The sequence below is a fragment of the Gorilla gorilla genome, chromosome 3, assembly GCF_029281585.2.
Source record: "Gorilla gorilla gorilla isolate KB3781 chromosome 3, NHGRI_mGorGor1-v2.1_pri, whole genome shotgun sequence".
Classification (NCBI taxonomy): Eukaryota; Metazoa; Chordata; class Mammalia; order Primates; family Hominidae; genus Gorilla; species Gorilla gorilla.
In genome coordinates, this window is record NC_073227.2 from 9,789,008 (window position 1) to 9,804,838 (window position 15,831).

Below are 15,831 nucleotides of genomic sequence, written 5' to 3' on the forward strand. Positions count from 1 at the left end.
CTCTGAGAAACCAGGAGGCTGGGATTTTGAAGAGGACACCAGTAAACAGGCTCAGCTGTGGGCCAAGGTGAGGCATGACCCCTTTTGGCATTTTTGCCCATTTCCGTAGGCTGGCTGACCCATGGTCTGGGGAGCTTCCTCAGCCCTGACATCTGCTTTCCTTCCTCCTGTGGCCCACAGTCTTCCCAGGTTGCAGGCCGGCCTGCGGGAGCTATGCCAAGAAGGGAGGGGTGGGCAGTGGGGCAGGACCTCAGCCAGTCAGACCATCATCCACACAACGGCCCAGCTGGCACACTGCTTCCCTCCCACTGGGGCACTTCGGGCAGGCCGCCTCCAAGCCAGGACCCTACAGCGTCCCACAGACCCAGTGGGCCGAGGGACAGGCCCGGTACACACAGAGACCACTGCCCAACCTGCCACTGCACTGTCCCTGGGTCTCTCTTAGGCCGGCCACTTCAGAGAGGCTGAGCTGAGCCATGGAGGTCACCAGAGCCAGGACTGAGGCTCACCTGTGTCCTCATGAGAGAAAGTCACCAGAATAGATGCTGGGCACGCTGGCTCTTTCCAGGATTTTTATTTCTTTAAAATAATTCATACAAATGGTTACAGTCACAAACATGATTTTAACCAAAATATTGCTAGCCTACCACATCAGCAGGACGGCACTGGTGCAGGCGGGGACGCTGCCACCCTCCACGTCCCCAGGACAGACGTCGATGGGCAGCGGGCACGCTGGGCACCGCCCAAGCTTTTCCTTTTGGAGCTGCTTCGTGATGCCGTCTTCATTTGGAACAAGGGGGGGTTCATGCCAAAATTAGGAAAAACAGCCTTTGTTTTGTTTTTCTAAATTATTCTAAAAATAAGACAAGCAGGTAGAAAAAACAATGCACTGTGTGGCATAAAAAGAAAAACGGGAAGGATTCATTGTCCTGAGAAGTTTGCCAACTGCCTCATTCTGGGGCACGTTCCAACATACAAAAACAAAACAAAAAAAAAACAAAACCTCAAATTGACTTCCGAATGCTCCTTCAGGTTTTCTTTTTGTTGACAGCTAAGCAAACAGATCCTTTGTAATGTTCTAAAAACTGTACACAGACAAGAACGTTCATGGGAGAATAACTACTGACTTCTTCTGCTTAACGAGGAACGCGAAGGACACAGGGCAGAGCGCCCACAGGACGGACGACAAGCGACACGAGGCCCAGCGCTGCCCCCTCCCGCCTCCTGACAGCCCGGACCAGTCTCTGCAGTGCCAGGGCCGCCACACAGGTGCCTCCTCCACACACTCTGGTCTGAGGGTTTCCGGGCCCTCCGCCCAGGCGCCGAGGCTGGAGAGCTCCTCCTGGGCTACAACTGGTCACTGGCGTGGTCTCTATCCGCCTCGGGCTTGACGGTTTGGCCAGGAGAAGGGGCGTGGGGCGGGTGGGCCACAGGGGGCAGGCCGTGGGACAGGGACATGGCACTGGGGACGATACCTTCCACAGCAGCTGGGATGCCAGTGGGGGCCACGCCCACCACGCCCGGAGGGTACCTGCTGGGAGAGGGTCCATCCGTGACGCCCACCTGTAGGCGGCCTGGCCGGGCCCCACCTGCCGTCATAGCATCGGCAGCACCGAGGGGGCCTCTCCAGGAGGACCAGCAGTCAGGGTAAGGATCCCGGCCTTTACACGGATGTTCCTGCCTATGGCAGCTACTTCTCAGGGCGGCGGGGGGGAGCCCTGGTGTCTCCAGGTGACTTGAACATGAGGTCTTCGCCTCACCCAAAGCCCCCTCCTCCCACAGGCCCCGTGCTCACAGCACTCCTGTGCCCACTGAGCCCTGAAGGCCACCCCAGCCCAGGCTCCTTCCAAGAGGCCCTGGTTCTCATGGGCCTTTCAGGTGAGGTTGGCCTTACCAATTCTAACCAGATCCTCCAGGTCAGTCAGTGGAGACACCGCCCCTCCCACCAGGGGCTGTGCTGGGATCCAGGGGAAGCCTGGGGCCCTCCTGGAGGCTGTTCTGGGCCAGCAGGCCTGCTCACCTATATGCAGCCCCATTGAGCTCAGGGTGCACGACGGCGGGGTCCATGCTGGCCCAGTGGGTGGCGGCTGTCAGATGGTCCTTGTTGACACAGTTCTTCAGGCTGTCTGGGATCCGGCCTGGGAGATGCAGGAGGAAGGAACAGCTGTGGCTCTGAGGGGGCCCCAGGAGCGTGGCCCACTGGGTTGAAGACATGGGCAGCAGGATTCTTGGCAGTGTGCTCCTCCCTCTCAGCCCCGGGGCTCCCAAGGCACAGCAGGGTCCTGTCTCTCTGGGCACTGGCACCCTTGCAGCGTGGGGACCCCCAGCCCAGAGCACGTGCCCAGCTTGCTGAGGGACCTGTCTGCTCAGCCCAGCAACTTCCCAGCAGGTCCTGTGTGTAAGACACGACGCCAGGGCTCAACTTGACTTTGGCCTTAGAGGTCCCTGCTGGGGGTGCAGTGAGAGCACCACGGGCCCTGAGCTGGCAGAACATGGGCCTGGCTGCCGGGCGGATGCGAGCCCATGAGCATCTGGGGCTGGCAGGAAGGGACCCCCAGGCCTGACCGAGCGGCCCCCACGCCCACCTGTGATGGCTCTGCGGATCTCCCGTGCCGCCTCCTCTCGCATCTCGATGGATGCCTGCTCGCTGTACCATGCAGCATGGGGGGTGCAGATGAGGTTGGGTGCATCCTTCAGGGGGCCCTGGCTAAAGCTGGGAACAGCACAGGCATGGTCAGTGCAGCCTGAGTGCTGTGGCTGGGTACGGGGGGGAGGTGGCTGGGCACTGGAACCCCCTGTGGGGGGCCCTGCCTGGGAACCACAGACCCCACGGCCCCGCTCTGCTCGGCAGGCTGGCTGAGCTCAAGAGCACAGCCCCGGGACCATCAGACACACCAGGGGCTCCTGACAGCGGCGGGTGTGGGAGCTCAAGGGATTTAATCTCCGAGTCCCTCGTGGGAGGAGCCCTGATGGGGGGACATGCTGCCTGGCCCCTTCCAGCCGAAGGGTCTGTAGCCCCAGGAGCTGCAGGCTGATACTGCCCCTGTGGGGGTGTCTCCTCCTGTGGCTGAACATCCAACCCAGGGCTGCCTGGGGTCCCAAGGCGCTGTAGGGGCTGTAGGTCTGGACGGGACGCCATGACTCCATGGCCAGGGCCCATGGGGACCACTCACGGACACTGGGGCCTCACTCTCTCCTGGCTGGTCAGGAGCCCTGCCCAAAGAAGGGCTGAGGAGGATGAGCAGCCCCTCATAGGACCGAGGCGAGGCAGGCCTAGAGCCCGTGGCTCCATCCTCACCCCGCAGCAGGCGGCAAACTCCCCCACTGCTGGCCAGCGAGAGGCCTGAGTACAGGCAAGTGTCCGGCCTGGCAGAGGCGCCGTCTGGAGGTCAAGGCCGGCAGGATGGTGGACAGGGAAGAGCAGGGGGGCGGCACTGGCCGTGGGGGCACCTGAAGGGTTCCGACTCGTGCACATCCAGGGCCGCGCCGCGGATCCGGCCCTCCTTCAGGGCCTGGGCCAGTGCCTTCTCGTCCACCAGACCGCCCCGGGCTGTGTTCACCAGGAAGGCCCCTTGTCTCATCTAGAAGACATAAGGACAGGCCAGGCCCAGTCAGGGATCCGCGCAGGGCGGGCAGCCAGGGAAGCAAGGTGGTCACGCACGCCGTTGGGAAGGCCCAGCTCCCTAGCCCCTTCCCAGCCCCACCCTGGGCTCACCATGGCGCTAGGACTGAAGGCTTCGGGCGTGCTGCACCGCGGCCCTGACAGGCTGGCTGAGGATCGGCCCTGTATAGACCTGCACGGCCCCACAGCTCCTAGAGAGCTCCACCCTCCTGCCCAAGCCCTGAGCTGAGGACTGGGCGGGGGCTCCTGGCTTGGTCCCCCTGTGGTACCCCTTTCCTGGGTCCCCTCCAGCCCAGCCTCCCCCAAGCAGGGCCTCAGCCAACGAGGTGGGACTCCCTGGGACGGCAAAGCCCAGGGCCGTCTGTTCTGAGGCGTGGTCTTTGACTCCAACCCCAGCGGGGCCTGCAGCAGAGCCTCCATCTTCGGAACAGGCTCGCTTTTCATGCACTTTTGCAAAAGGCCCTGGGGGTGGCTCTCCCTCGGCTTCGTGGCCAGGGCTTTCCTGCAGCCCTCCCATTTCATTCCAAGAAGTCCACCCAGCCACGGTGCTTGGCTGACAGCTGGGCAGGTCACGGTGGCTTTTCTTTGGTGCACTGCTGCCCATTAAAGCCTCACACCCAAGGTCCTCAGGGACGGCAGGGCTCTGACCAGCATCCACATGCCACACCCTGTCCCCTAGAAGGCTCCAAACCCACTGACTCTGTGAACAAAGGAAGGGGCAGCGGGAACCTGGCCTCATCCTCCTTGTGGCTACAGGCTGCTGGGGCAGCTAGAGTAGGCGGGTGGCCTCTGACACGTGTGTACACACATGCACATACATACAAGCTCATACAAACATGCAGACACATGCACCCACGCACACTTGCCCACATACACACACATCACTGTGCACACACGATGACTCCCTGAAGGGTCTGGAGCCAGCGGGAGGCAGCCATCCCCAGCTCCACCCACTCAAGGGGAACGCAGGGCTGAGGCTGCGCTGCGAGCTGTGCTGAGGCAGAGGCCGACCTGAGCACAGCCTGTTCCAGCTGCAGATGTCAAAGGCCGACCTGAGCACAGCCCGTTCCAGCTGCAGATGTCAGAGGCCGACCTGAGCACAGCCCGTTCCAGCTGCAGATGTCAGAGGCCGACCTGAGCACAGCCCGTTCCAGCTGCAGATGTCAGAGGCCGACCTGAGCACAGCCCGTTCCAGCTGCAGATGTCAGAGGCCGACCTGAGCACAGCCCGTTCCAGCTGCAGATGTCAGAGGCCGACCTGAGCACAGCCCGTTCCAGCTGCAGATGTCAGAGGCCGAGCTGAGCACAGCCCTTTCCAGCTGCAGATGTTAGAGGCCGAGCTGAGCACAGCCCTTTCCAGCTGCAGATGTTAGAGGCCGACCTGAGCATAGCCCGTTCCAGCTGCAGATGTGAAACCTGAACCTGGCAGCACGGAAGTCACAAGGGCCGACCCAACGCCCCCAGGTAGCTGCATCCGTCCCCACTGTGACAGCAGCAAGGGCTTCAGGGGAATTTGGTGTTCAAAGGTATGAGGTTCTGTCTTGTCCAGAGAGTATTTTAGATGTCCTGAGTAGAACTCAGAACACAGAAAACGCTGTCTGGGCAGACAGGGATTCCCCCAGCAGGGCTGGCAGCCGCCGCCATGTGGCTCGCTGAAGGCAGGGTCTTGCCCAGGTGCAGATGGCTGCTGGGAGGGACCTGCCTGACACCCCCACCTGTACCTGCCCCGCAGAAGGAGAGTCCTGTGTCCCCGGCTCCACGCACCTGCTTGACGGTGAAGTCGTTGATAAGGTGGTGGTTGTGCTCGTTGAGGCCGCAGTGCAGGGTCACGCAGTCGCTGTGGAAGAGCAGGTCCTGCAGGGTGCTGACACGCTGCAGCCCCAGCGCCCGCTCCACACCGTCCGACAAGTAAGGGTCGTAGAAGAGCACGTTGAAGCCGAAGGCCTTGGCCCGCAGCGCCACCGCCTGCCCCACGCGACCTGGTGGCGTCAAGACACAGTGTGAGACCCTTGCTCACCCGTGGCCGGGAGGCCGGACCTGAACACCAGGGTCGGAGTGGCCTCTGTGCCTCAGTTTGACCATCTGCCAAGGATGACACCAGCTGTGGTCAAGCCAAGGTGCCCACGCTCGCTCCACATGAGCGCTCCACGCCCGCTCCAACGCACCCACTGCCAAGGCGGAGGCGATGCACAGGGGTGGAAACGGTACACTAGCCCCTCGGCCCACACCAGCTGCCAGCCACACCACTCCCCTGCAGCCTGTCCACAGGACGTGACATGAAGCACTCGGTGTCAAACGGACTGGTCAGTGGGTCTCCACCCACCCAACACATGCCCTACGTGCCCAGGCCCCTCCGCTGGCCTTTCGATCCACCCATCAATGTCTCCGGCATCTCAATTCCAGCCACCACTACGTGGAGACGGCAAAGCGGGCAGGAGGGAACCTTCCAAACCAGGGAGGCCCCGCTGGGCTCACGTCCTGTCCCCTTCGAGTGGAGCGGCAGAGAAAGCCATCCCAGGCAGACGTGCCTGCCCCAACCCCAGCAGTCCGAGGCTGGCACAGGACCTGTTGAGCTTGAGCCACCGTGTCTGGCTGGGGCCGGCTCCTCCTCGGGGAAGGGTCTGCAGGGTGCTCGTGCCCACTGTGAGCCAACAGCATGGCTGCAAAGGACACAGGACCCCAGAAGCCCAGAAGCCCAGACATGGCTGCAAAGGACACAGGACCCCAGAAGCCCAGAAGCCCAGACATGGCTGCAAAGGACACAGGACCCCAAGCCCGCGAACGTGGTGTCTCCTGCACTGCCTCAGAGGGAACCGCTACACAGGAAGGAAGCAGGTTGAGCGCCGGGGCGGCTAGGAAGTGGGCGCAGTTTCAAAGGCGGCAGCCAGGGCAGGCCTCCCTGAGAAGACCAAGCTTGCTGGAGACATAAGGGGACAGGAAGGGAGCCAGAGAGCTGGAACAACACGTGCGAGGGGCCCGCGGCGGCCTGAGGGCCAAGGAGACCAGACCGCCAGGCACACAGGGTGGCCAGACGTGGCCCAAACGCCCAGGGGACCCCCAGTCACTCTGGGAACAGGCCTGGGGGAGGCTGGGAGGCCCGTCAGAAGAGCTGAGGACCGTCTAAACGCACTACATCCTAGAAAGGGAGGCGCCTGTTCTACGAGAAGAAACATGGTGGCTCCTTCCATCCCCAGGGACGAGGCTGCTGCAGGAGGGAGGAGGGCTCGGCAGGCGGAGGTGGGAGCAGCAGTTCTGAGGGTTGCAGCCATGGCCGGAATACCCGGGCAGCTCCCCAGGTGCAGAACAGCCCCCGTCTGTCAACACCCCCTGCCAGGGATCCCACCAAATGGGGAGGAAGAGAACACAGGCAGACACAGAGAAAGGCGTCTCCCACAGCGCAGAAGGCGGACGACACGCTGTTTCCCACTGCGCACAACACAAAGCCCTGGAAGTCAGGCTGCCGGTGGCGAAAACCAGCTAAAGCCACGGACCGGCGCCGGCCACGCCTGACACGGGAGAGCAGAGGCTGTTCAGGGCGAGACAATTCTTCACTTTTGTCTCTGCCATTCTCTTCCACATGATGTCTGGCTCATGATAAGAAATTATGATGGTGCAGGTGAAGAGACAGGAAGATGTAGCTTCTAATTAGAACAAAACTCTAGAAGCGGACAGACCCACAGATGACCGAGGCTGGAATCAGCCAGCAAAAGCTCTTAATAACTACTATAAACATGCTCAGAGATGACAACAAGTGTGGATGTAAACAGCAGAAAAATGGAGGCTTCTGGAAGATGAATGGTAACTCTATAAAGAACCACATAGAAATTCCAGAACGAAAACATCCCTCTGAAACGGAACTCCCTGGACAAAGCTAACTGCAAGAAAAGGATCAGGAGCTTGAAGGGAGGGGCTCAAAGTCAGCAGATGCATCCAAACAGAAGCAGAGAGAAAAGAATTTAAAAAATAAATTTTAAAGAACAGGCCTTGGTGGCTGACGCCTGTAATCCCAGCACTCTGGGAGGCTGAGGTGGGCGGATCACAAGGTCAGGAGTTCGAGACCAGCCTGGCCAACATGGTGAAACCCCATCTCTACTAAAAATACAAAAATTAGCCGGACGTGGTGGCGGGCGCCTATAGTCCCAGCTACTCGGGAGGCTGAGGCAGGAGAATGGCGTGAACCTGGGAAGCGGAGACTGCAGTGAGCTGAGATCGTGCCACTGCACTCCAGCCTGGGCGACAGAGCGAGACTATCTTCCACAAAAAAAAAAAAAAAGGCAACACATTTTCAGACAAAGAAAAGCAAAAGGAATCAGTCACTGGTGAGCCACATTTCTAAGACAGTCTTTAGGCTACAGGAACGTGACGCTGGAGGACAGCCAGAATCGGGAGCAGGATAAACAAGGCAGAAAGGGTGGATGTGTCGGTTGATATTCAAAAGAAAAATTACTGAAAAATTCCTTGACAGACTCATGACTAATAGCTTCTTGTACGGTTTTCTGCATAATAGACGTGGAAAATCGGCCCGAGGGTGACAGGAGCCACCGCGGGCCTCTGGCCGCCCTGGACGAGTCTTCACAGGTTATGCTGGGTGGCAGTGAGTTATGAAGGCGTATCCTAATCTCTGAAGTAAAACTAAACACGATCACTACGCAGAGTATAGGTTAAAAAGCAACAACAGATGCAAGGAATCCTTTAACACCTGATTAATATAAAAGAAGGCCAGAAAGGAAAAACAAGGATGAACAGAAAACACGTAGCCAGATGACACCGAAATCCAAATCATCAGCAATTACACTAAAAATAAATGAACTGAACACTCAAGAGGCAAAGACTGTCAGACTGAAGAAAGAAAGAGGAACTAACTCTATACTATTAATAACAGACACACTTGAAACATAAAAGACAGAAGTCGGGCGCCGTGGCTCACACCCGTAATCCCAGCACTTTGGGAGGCCAAGGCAAGGTGACCCCTTGAGGCCAGGAGTTCAAGACCATCCTGGGCAACACAGCAAGCCTTTGTCTCTACCAAAAAATAATAATAATAATAATAATAACAATTAATTTTAAAAAATTGCAGTGGCACGCACCTATAGTCCTAGCTACTTCAGAGGCTAAGGCAAGAGGATCTCTTGAGCCCCAGTGCTCAAGGCTGCAGTGAGCCGTGACCGCACCACCACACTCCAGCCCGAGTGACAGAGCAAGACCTTGTCTCTGAATGAATGAATGTAAGAACAGAGAGAAGCTGAAATTAAAAGGATGAAAAAAGACATACCACACAAACACTGATCAGAAGAGCTGGGATGGCTGCCTCAACATCAGACCAATTAATTAGACCACAAAAAGACCAACAGGAAACGTCCTGCTTAATGGTGAAATGTCAGAAACTTTTTCTCCCGCGTCAACACGGTAACACCCACACTCACTGCTGCTGATGATTGTAGCTAATGCAAAAAGGCAAAAATAAAGAAATTAAAGAAATAAAAGGTAGAGAGATCAGAAAGGAAAATGTAAATCTGTGTTTATCTGCAGATGACTGTGCAAGAGAAAATTCAAGAGAATCTGTTTTTGGCAGAGGCAGGTCTCATTACGCCATCCAGGCTGGTTTCTAACTCCTGGTGATCCTCCGGCCTCGGCCTCATAACGCACTAGGATAACAGGCACAAGCCACTGCACCCGGCCTAACATGGAGAATTTAGAACGCTGTGGGATATGACGTTGGTTTACAAAACTCAAGTGTATTTCTACCTACTAATAACCAACCGTCAAGAAACAATTAGGCCGGGCACAGTGGCTCATGCCTGTAATCCCAACACTTCGGGAGGCCAAGATGGGTGGATCACTTGAAGTCAGGAGTTCGAGCCCGGCCAACATGGCAAAAACTTGTCTCTACTAAAAATACAAAAATTAGCCAGGTGTGGTGGCATGTGCCTGTAATCCCAGCTACTCAGGAGGCTGAGGCAGGAGAATTGCTTGAACCCAGGAAGTGGAGGTTGAAGTGAGCCGAGATCATGCCACTGTACTCCAGCCTGGCAACAGAGTGAGACTCTGTCTCAAAAAAAAAAAAAAAAAAAAAAAAAGGGCAGAGATTGCAGTGTGCTGAAATCACGCCACTGTACTCCAGCCTGGGCGACAGAGCGAGACTGTCTCCAAAAAAAAAAAAGAAAAATAGAAAAAAGGAATTAAACATTTGTAACAGCATTACAAATGCCAAACGCCTCACAATAAACTTAATGAACTACGTGGAAACCTTCTACTGATAACGACGAAATACCGTTAAGAAAAGTTAAAATACATGGAGAGATCATATTTATGTCCCGAAGGTTCAATATTATTAGGAAGTCAGCATTCCCAAAACTGATTTTAAGCACTCAACAAAATGAAAATCGATGAGCTGATTCCAGAATGGAAATGGAAATGCACAGCAGGACCTAAAACAGCCAAGACCCTCGTCAAGAACACGGTGGAGGACCTCAAGGCTCACAGCCGTGCAGACAGCGCCACACGGGAGAAAGGGAAGAAAAACAGGTCCACGGAACAGAGTCCAGACGGATCCACTCGCACGTGGCCAACTGCCTTTACACAGAGGAGCCAAGCCAACCGGAAGGAGGGCTCCTCGGCGCATCGCGCCGCAGCGACCTGCCATCCCGGGAAAGGGTGGGCCACCACCCCAGCCTCACACCACGTGTGAGTGGCAGCCCAGGAGACCCTGGACCTAGAGGTAGAAGCTTCCAGAAGAAAACACAGAGAACCTGGATGACCCTGGGGTAAACAGATTCCTCAGGACACAAAAGGTATTCACCTAAAAAACGGGTGATACGCTGGGCTTCATAAAAACTGAAAACGTGTTCTCGTCACAGACAGATGTCAAGAAAGTGAAAAGTCAAGCCACGGCCTGAGATATTCGTAAACAAGAAAAAACAAAAATTTTGAAATTATGAAAATATCCACAGTGCGTGTCGATCTGACAAGAACCTGACGCAGACCACGTGAGGGCTTCGTAACCAACATGAAAAAGACGGCCGGAGGCGCTCCGAGTGGCCAAGGGCACAAAGAGGTGCTCAGCCTCCTCAGTTATCAGGAAACTGTAGGTTAAAATTAAAATATCACAAAATACCTGCTGGAAGGGCTAGAATTACAGAGTGCTGGCAAGGATACGCAGCTGCCAGAGCATGATGCCGCGCCCCTGCCTGAAGAACAGCGACTCCTTCCAGGCGAAACAATGTCCTGCTCTGGGACTCAGAAATTCCACTCCTAGGTACAAACCCAAGAGACATGAGTCTATGTGCACAAAAAAGACGGGCAGAAATGTGTTCACACAAGTTTTGTTTGTAATATTAGCCAAAAACTTAGAAAATGCATCACCAAGAGTCTGGAGAAGCAAATCGTGCTGTGTTCACGTGAGGGAACCGTTACCAGAAACTGCTGGGTTGTGTGAAAACACAGGTGAGACCCAGAGGCATCACCCCGACTGGCAGGAGGCGGACCCAGAAGGCTGCGTGCCCGTGATCCCACCTCAGCACGGCTGGGGAAGGCCCTCTGCTCTAGGAAGTGGGACCCGGGTCCTCGCAGGGTCGTCGCGGGGCCGCCACGGGAGAAGAGGGCCTGAGGGAGCTGTCTGTGTGCAGGAGCCTGCTCTGTCGACGTGCTGGTGGGTTCTTGGGTATGAATGTGTACAATGTTTTCCTGTGTGCACCTAAGACAGTGCATTTTTCAGAAGGAAGGAAGGAAGGGAAGGAGGGAGGAAAGAAAAAAACAAGAAGGAGACGTAAGTCACGGGCACCAGAGCCTCGTAGAGCAGAGGAAGCGGCCGCCCTCTCGTCTGCACCGAGTGGCACCAACGCCGTGAGCCACACGCTGCCCAGGGCTTCCACATTCCTGTAGCCACCACACACGTGGACTCCACGCTAAGAACAACCCAGACACAGGGTCTGCACAGCAGAAGGCAGATGGGGACATGCACACCCTGGGAGAGCCTGAGTGGCTGGTGCCCAGCACCGGCCCCGCCTGGAGCACGAGGCTCTTCCACAGAGGGTGGGGATGGGGCTCAGGGACAAGGGCGAGGGGCGGGGCGGGGACAGGACGCAGGTGTTCTGCAGTCAACGGTGCCAGGTGGGCAGCCGGGGTGGGGTAGGGGTCCCGTCCACAAGGTAGAGGCTGCAGCGTCAGGGGGCTCGTGTCCCTAAGGACAGAACTGCTCTCCTCAGCTCCCGAGGCCGAGGGAGCGCTGACCTGGCCTGGGTCATCACGAGATCACCACAGACAGAGGGGCCCGCGCCGAGAGGGAGGGAAGCAGCTGCACCCCAGCAGCTCCAGGGGGGCCTGCCCGAGAGCCCACAGGACGACCTGGGCCAGTGCACGGGGGCTGCCCGAGAGCCCACAGGACGACCTGGGCCAGTGCACGGGGGCTGCCCGAGAGCCCACAGGACGACCTGGGCCAGTGCACGGGGGGTGCCCGAGAGCCCACAGGACGACCTGGGCCAGTGCAGGGCACAACGCCCACGGTAAACCCCCACAACCTGCCAGGTCCACCCTGCACTCCCCAGGACGCCGGAGTCCCCACCCCTGCAGTCCCCACCCACACTCCTCAGGCCAGGCCTGGGCGGGGGCCCTGGCAGGTGGGGTCCTTAATGAAGGAGGTGGCCACAGCCCTACCCTCTTGAGGGCATCCCGACCTGGGTGCTCCAACCCCCACTCAGCATGGGGCCCTGGGAGGGGCTGGTTGGGCCCAGCTCCACAATCAGCCTGGGAAGGCGCCGCCCTCAGGCCTCATAGAGTGGCCATGGGAAGGGCCCGGGGCCTTCAGGGCCGGGACCACAGACCCCGACCCCAGGAGAGACAGAACACATGACTCTGGAGGCAACACACCTACCTACTCTTACCAGGGGAACTACAGACATCCCTGGCCACACAGACACAGCCCATACCCCCCCACATCCCACAGTCCCTCGTACACCTCAGGTGAGGTGTCAGACCTGTGGCTGCAGGACAGGCGGTGCCCTGCAGGCAAGGCACACGAGGCGCCTCCCGTCCTGTGGGCTTGCTCTGGAGACAGCGGAGGCACCGCCCCTGGACAAGGCCAGCAGGCAGCCCACGGAGCTGAAGGTCCACAGAGCCCCGAGTCCCCGGCCCCTCCCGACCTCTGCCCCCACCTGGGCTTCCTGCCCACCCTCCCTCCTCCCCTCCTTCAACAAACCACACATGCAGGCCATGGCCCTGAGATAGGAGGGGCCGCCCAGGCCTCAGACGGGCAGAGGTATGAGGAACAGGCACCTCAGGGCTCTGGGATCCTCACAGGCTCCAGCCAGCCCTGGGGTCCTGGTGGGGGCACCAGCAAGACCATGAGAGACGTGTCCAGGAAGAGACAGGCACGTGTTCCATGCACATCCGTGAACCAACCTCTCCCACTAACCTAGGTGTGGCCGCCTCACCAAGACCACCCGAAACGTCCGATTCCCCAAACGCTGGCGGGACAAGGACAGCGGTCAGCAGGAGTGGGCTGCCTGGATGTTTGGGAAGCGGGGGGCCGGCCGGTCAAGGGGAGTCCCTGGCATGGCAAGGCCCTTGCATCCCCACGGGGCCTCCTGAGGAACCCGCGATCTGGGGAGACAGGCACCTGGGCCGAGGTGTCCAGGGGGTCTTCAGAAAAGGTACACCACCCCCGCCCACCCTCTCAGGGAGCACCTTCCCACCCCACACCTGGGCCCCGCCCAGATGCTCCCCACTCCCTCACGGGGCTCCTCACCTGGCCTCTCCCAGCTCTACTTTCCCTTAAGACATGGCTCTACTCCCAGGATCTCACACACGCACACACACACGTGCACAAACATGCACACGCTTGCCGCTCTGAGCTCAACCTGGGCCTGGCTGTGTGGGGCCTGTTCACTGCTGCATGCCGGACCCAGGACAGTGCTGGGCCCAGGATAGGCAGCTGCAAAGCGAGTGAGCAAATGAAGAGCGAGGGGTCGCTGAAAGGCAAACCACTCCCCGGGGATAGGGCCAGCGCCAGGGGCAGCTGCTGGTGACTGCAGAGGAAGCCCACGGCTGCCCGAACCCCGGCCCCAGCAGGATCTACACAGCCAGCTCCAGGGGACTCAAGGGGCGAGCAGGTGCTAGACTGTGGTTGATGTGCGTGCCCACACGTATGCCCGTATCTATCTGCGTACGTGCCCATGACTGACATCACTGTGTGTCCATGTGAGGTCATGTGTATGGTGTGATATCCATGTGTGGTGCCCATGTGTGCCATGTGATACCCGTGTGTGTGTGCTGTGACATCTGTATGTCCCCGTGCGGCCCATGTGTGTGCTGTGATGTCCATGTGTGATGTCTGTGTGGGGTCCACGTGTGTGCTGTGATGTCCGTGTGATGTCTGTGCAGGCCTGTGTGAGGCCCATGTGTGCTGTGTGAGGCTGTGTGTGCTGTGACATCTGTGTTATCTGTGTGCCCATGAGGCCCCTGTGTGTGCTGTGATGTCCGTGTGTGATGTCTGTGAGGCCCACATGTGTGCTGTGGCGTGTGACATCCGTGCAGGCCCGTGTGAGGCTGTGTGTGCTGTGACATCCGTGTGTGATGTCTGTGTGTGCCACGATGTCTTGTGGGAGACCCGTATGTGTGCTGTGGTGTTGTGTGTGACATCTGTGCAGGCCCTGTGTGCTGTGACGTCCATGCAGGCCAGTGTGAGGCCCATGTGTGTGTTGTGATATCTGTGTGAGGCTGTGTGCTGTGACATCTGTGTTATCTGTGTGTGCCCGTGAGGTCCACGTCTGTGCTGTGATGTCCATGTGTGATGTCTGTGTGCGCCCGTGAGGTCATGTATACTGTGATGTCTGTGAGGCCCACATGTGTGCTGTGGCATCTGTGACATCCGTGCAGGCCAGTATGGGTACTGTGACATCCGTGTGTGATGTCTGTGTGTGCCATGATGTCTGTGTGAGGCCCACATGTGTGCTGTGGCATCTGTGACACCCGTGCAGGCCAGTATGTGTACTGTGACATCCGTGTGCGATGTCTGTGTGTGCCATGATGTCTGTGTGAGGCCATGTGTGCTGTGGTGTTGTGTGTGCTGTGACCTCCGTGCAGGCCAGTGTGAGACCATGTGTGTGCTCTGATGTCTGTGTGAGGCTGTGTACTGTGACATCCGTGTGTTATCTGTGTGCCCGTGAAGCCCATGTGAGTGCTGTGACGTCCGTGTGTGTTATCTGCGTGTGCCCATGAGACCCACGCGTGCTGTGATGTCTGTGTGAGGCTGTGTGTGCTGTGGCATCCGTGTATGTTATCTGTGTGTGCCTGTGTGAGACCCACATGTGCTGTGACGTCCGTGCACGTAGGGCACATGCCTGGGATTCCCGGGCCCTGGTGCCTGTGCGCACTCAGTCCTGTCCTGGGTTGGGACCGACACCTGCAGCAGCCCCACCCCGCCCCAGGCCTCTCCTCCTGGGCACAGCTGAAGAGCGGCAGCGCCAGACACAGGGAGGGGCACAGGCGCGGAGCTGTGGCCGACGCACCAAGTCCGATGATGCCCAAGGTCTCCCCGCGGATCCTGGCGGCGCCGGACGCCACCTCGCGGATCTGCTCGACGCTCTGGACTCGTGTGCCCTCCCGCAGCGCCTGGTGCAGCCAGGTGGCCCGCCGGTACAGGTTCAGGATGTGGCACAGCGTCGAGTCGGCCGTCTCCTCCACAGATGCCGCAGGCACGTTGCAGACGGCGATGCCTGTGGGGACAAGGACACGGCGGTCACCCCCGGGCCGGGCCCAGCCTCCGGGAGGACACCGGGGTCACCGTGGCTGGAGTGGGTTTGAAGCTTCCCAAGGAAGAAGCCAAAGGCCGTGTCCCCAAGGCCACCCCGGGAGGCCACGAGATGAACACGTTGCTCACAGGTCAGGCGCAACAGAGCAACTCCAGGAGCCCCACCTCCACTTTCGGTTCACGTGGCAGCACACGCACGGCAACTGCACCAACACGCACGGTGTGTGGTAGGGCTGGGGCGTGAGGCGCTGCCCTGACCCCTCCCAACTCAGCGCTGGCAGCCCAGGAAGAGACAAGCACATGTCTCCCCGCGTCACCTCGCCACCCCGATTCCTCTCGGGGGTACCCTGCTGGGAGGCTGTGGCCAGGTCAGAATCTGGGTGCCGGCCCCACCTGCACACCCCTACGTGGACATCAGCACATGTCCTCAGGCCTCCCCCAGGCCCAGCCGGGCCCCGCAGCCC

The 15,831-nt window shown here is 58.7% G+C and overlaps 1 protein-coding gene across 8 annotated transcripts in view; it reads right to left on the bottom strand.

The window, feature by feature from the left end:
• Positions 1-559: 559 nt before the first annotated feature.
• Positions 560-15,831, bottom strand: part of CTBP1 (C-terminal binding protein 1) — a 37,614-nt gene continuing 22,342 nt past the window's right edge. For 4 of the 8 annotated variants that reach the window (XM_063705160.1, XM_031010003.3, XM_055384309.2 and 1 more), the window contains 6 exons: positions 15,126-15,332; positions 5,386-5,600; positions 3,451-3,581; positions 2,586-2,713; positions 2,021-2,138; positions 560-1,531 (listed from right to left, as the gene is read on the bottom strand). In XM_063705160.1, coding sequence (XP_063561230.1) covers positions 1,348-1,531; positions 2,021-2,138; positions 2,586-2,713; positions 3,451-3,581; positions 5,386-5,600; positions 15,126-15,332 — 983 coding nt within the window. In that variant the 3' untranslated portion in view covers positions 560-1,347. Of the gene's footprint in view, positions 1,535-2,020; positions 2,139-2,585; positions 2,714-3,450; positions 3,582-5,385; positions 5,601-15,125; positions 15,333-15,831 lie in introns of all 8 variants that reach the window. The other 4 variants (XM_063705159.1, XM_031010002.3, XM_031010005.3 and 1 more) reach the window with 1 other exon arrangement.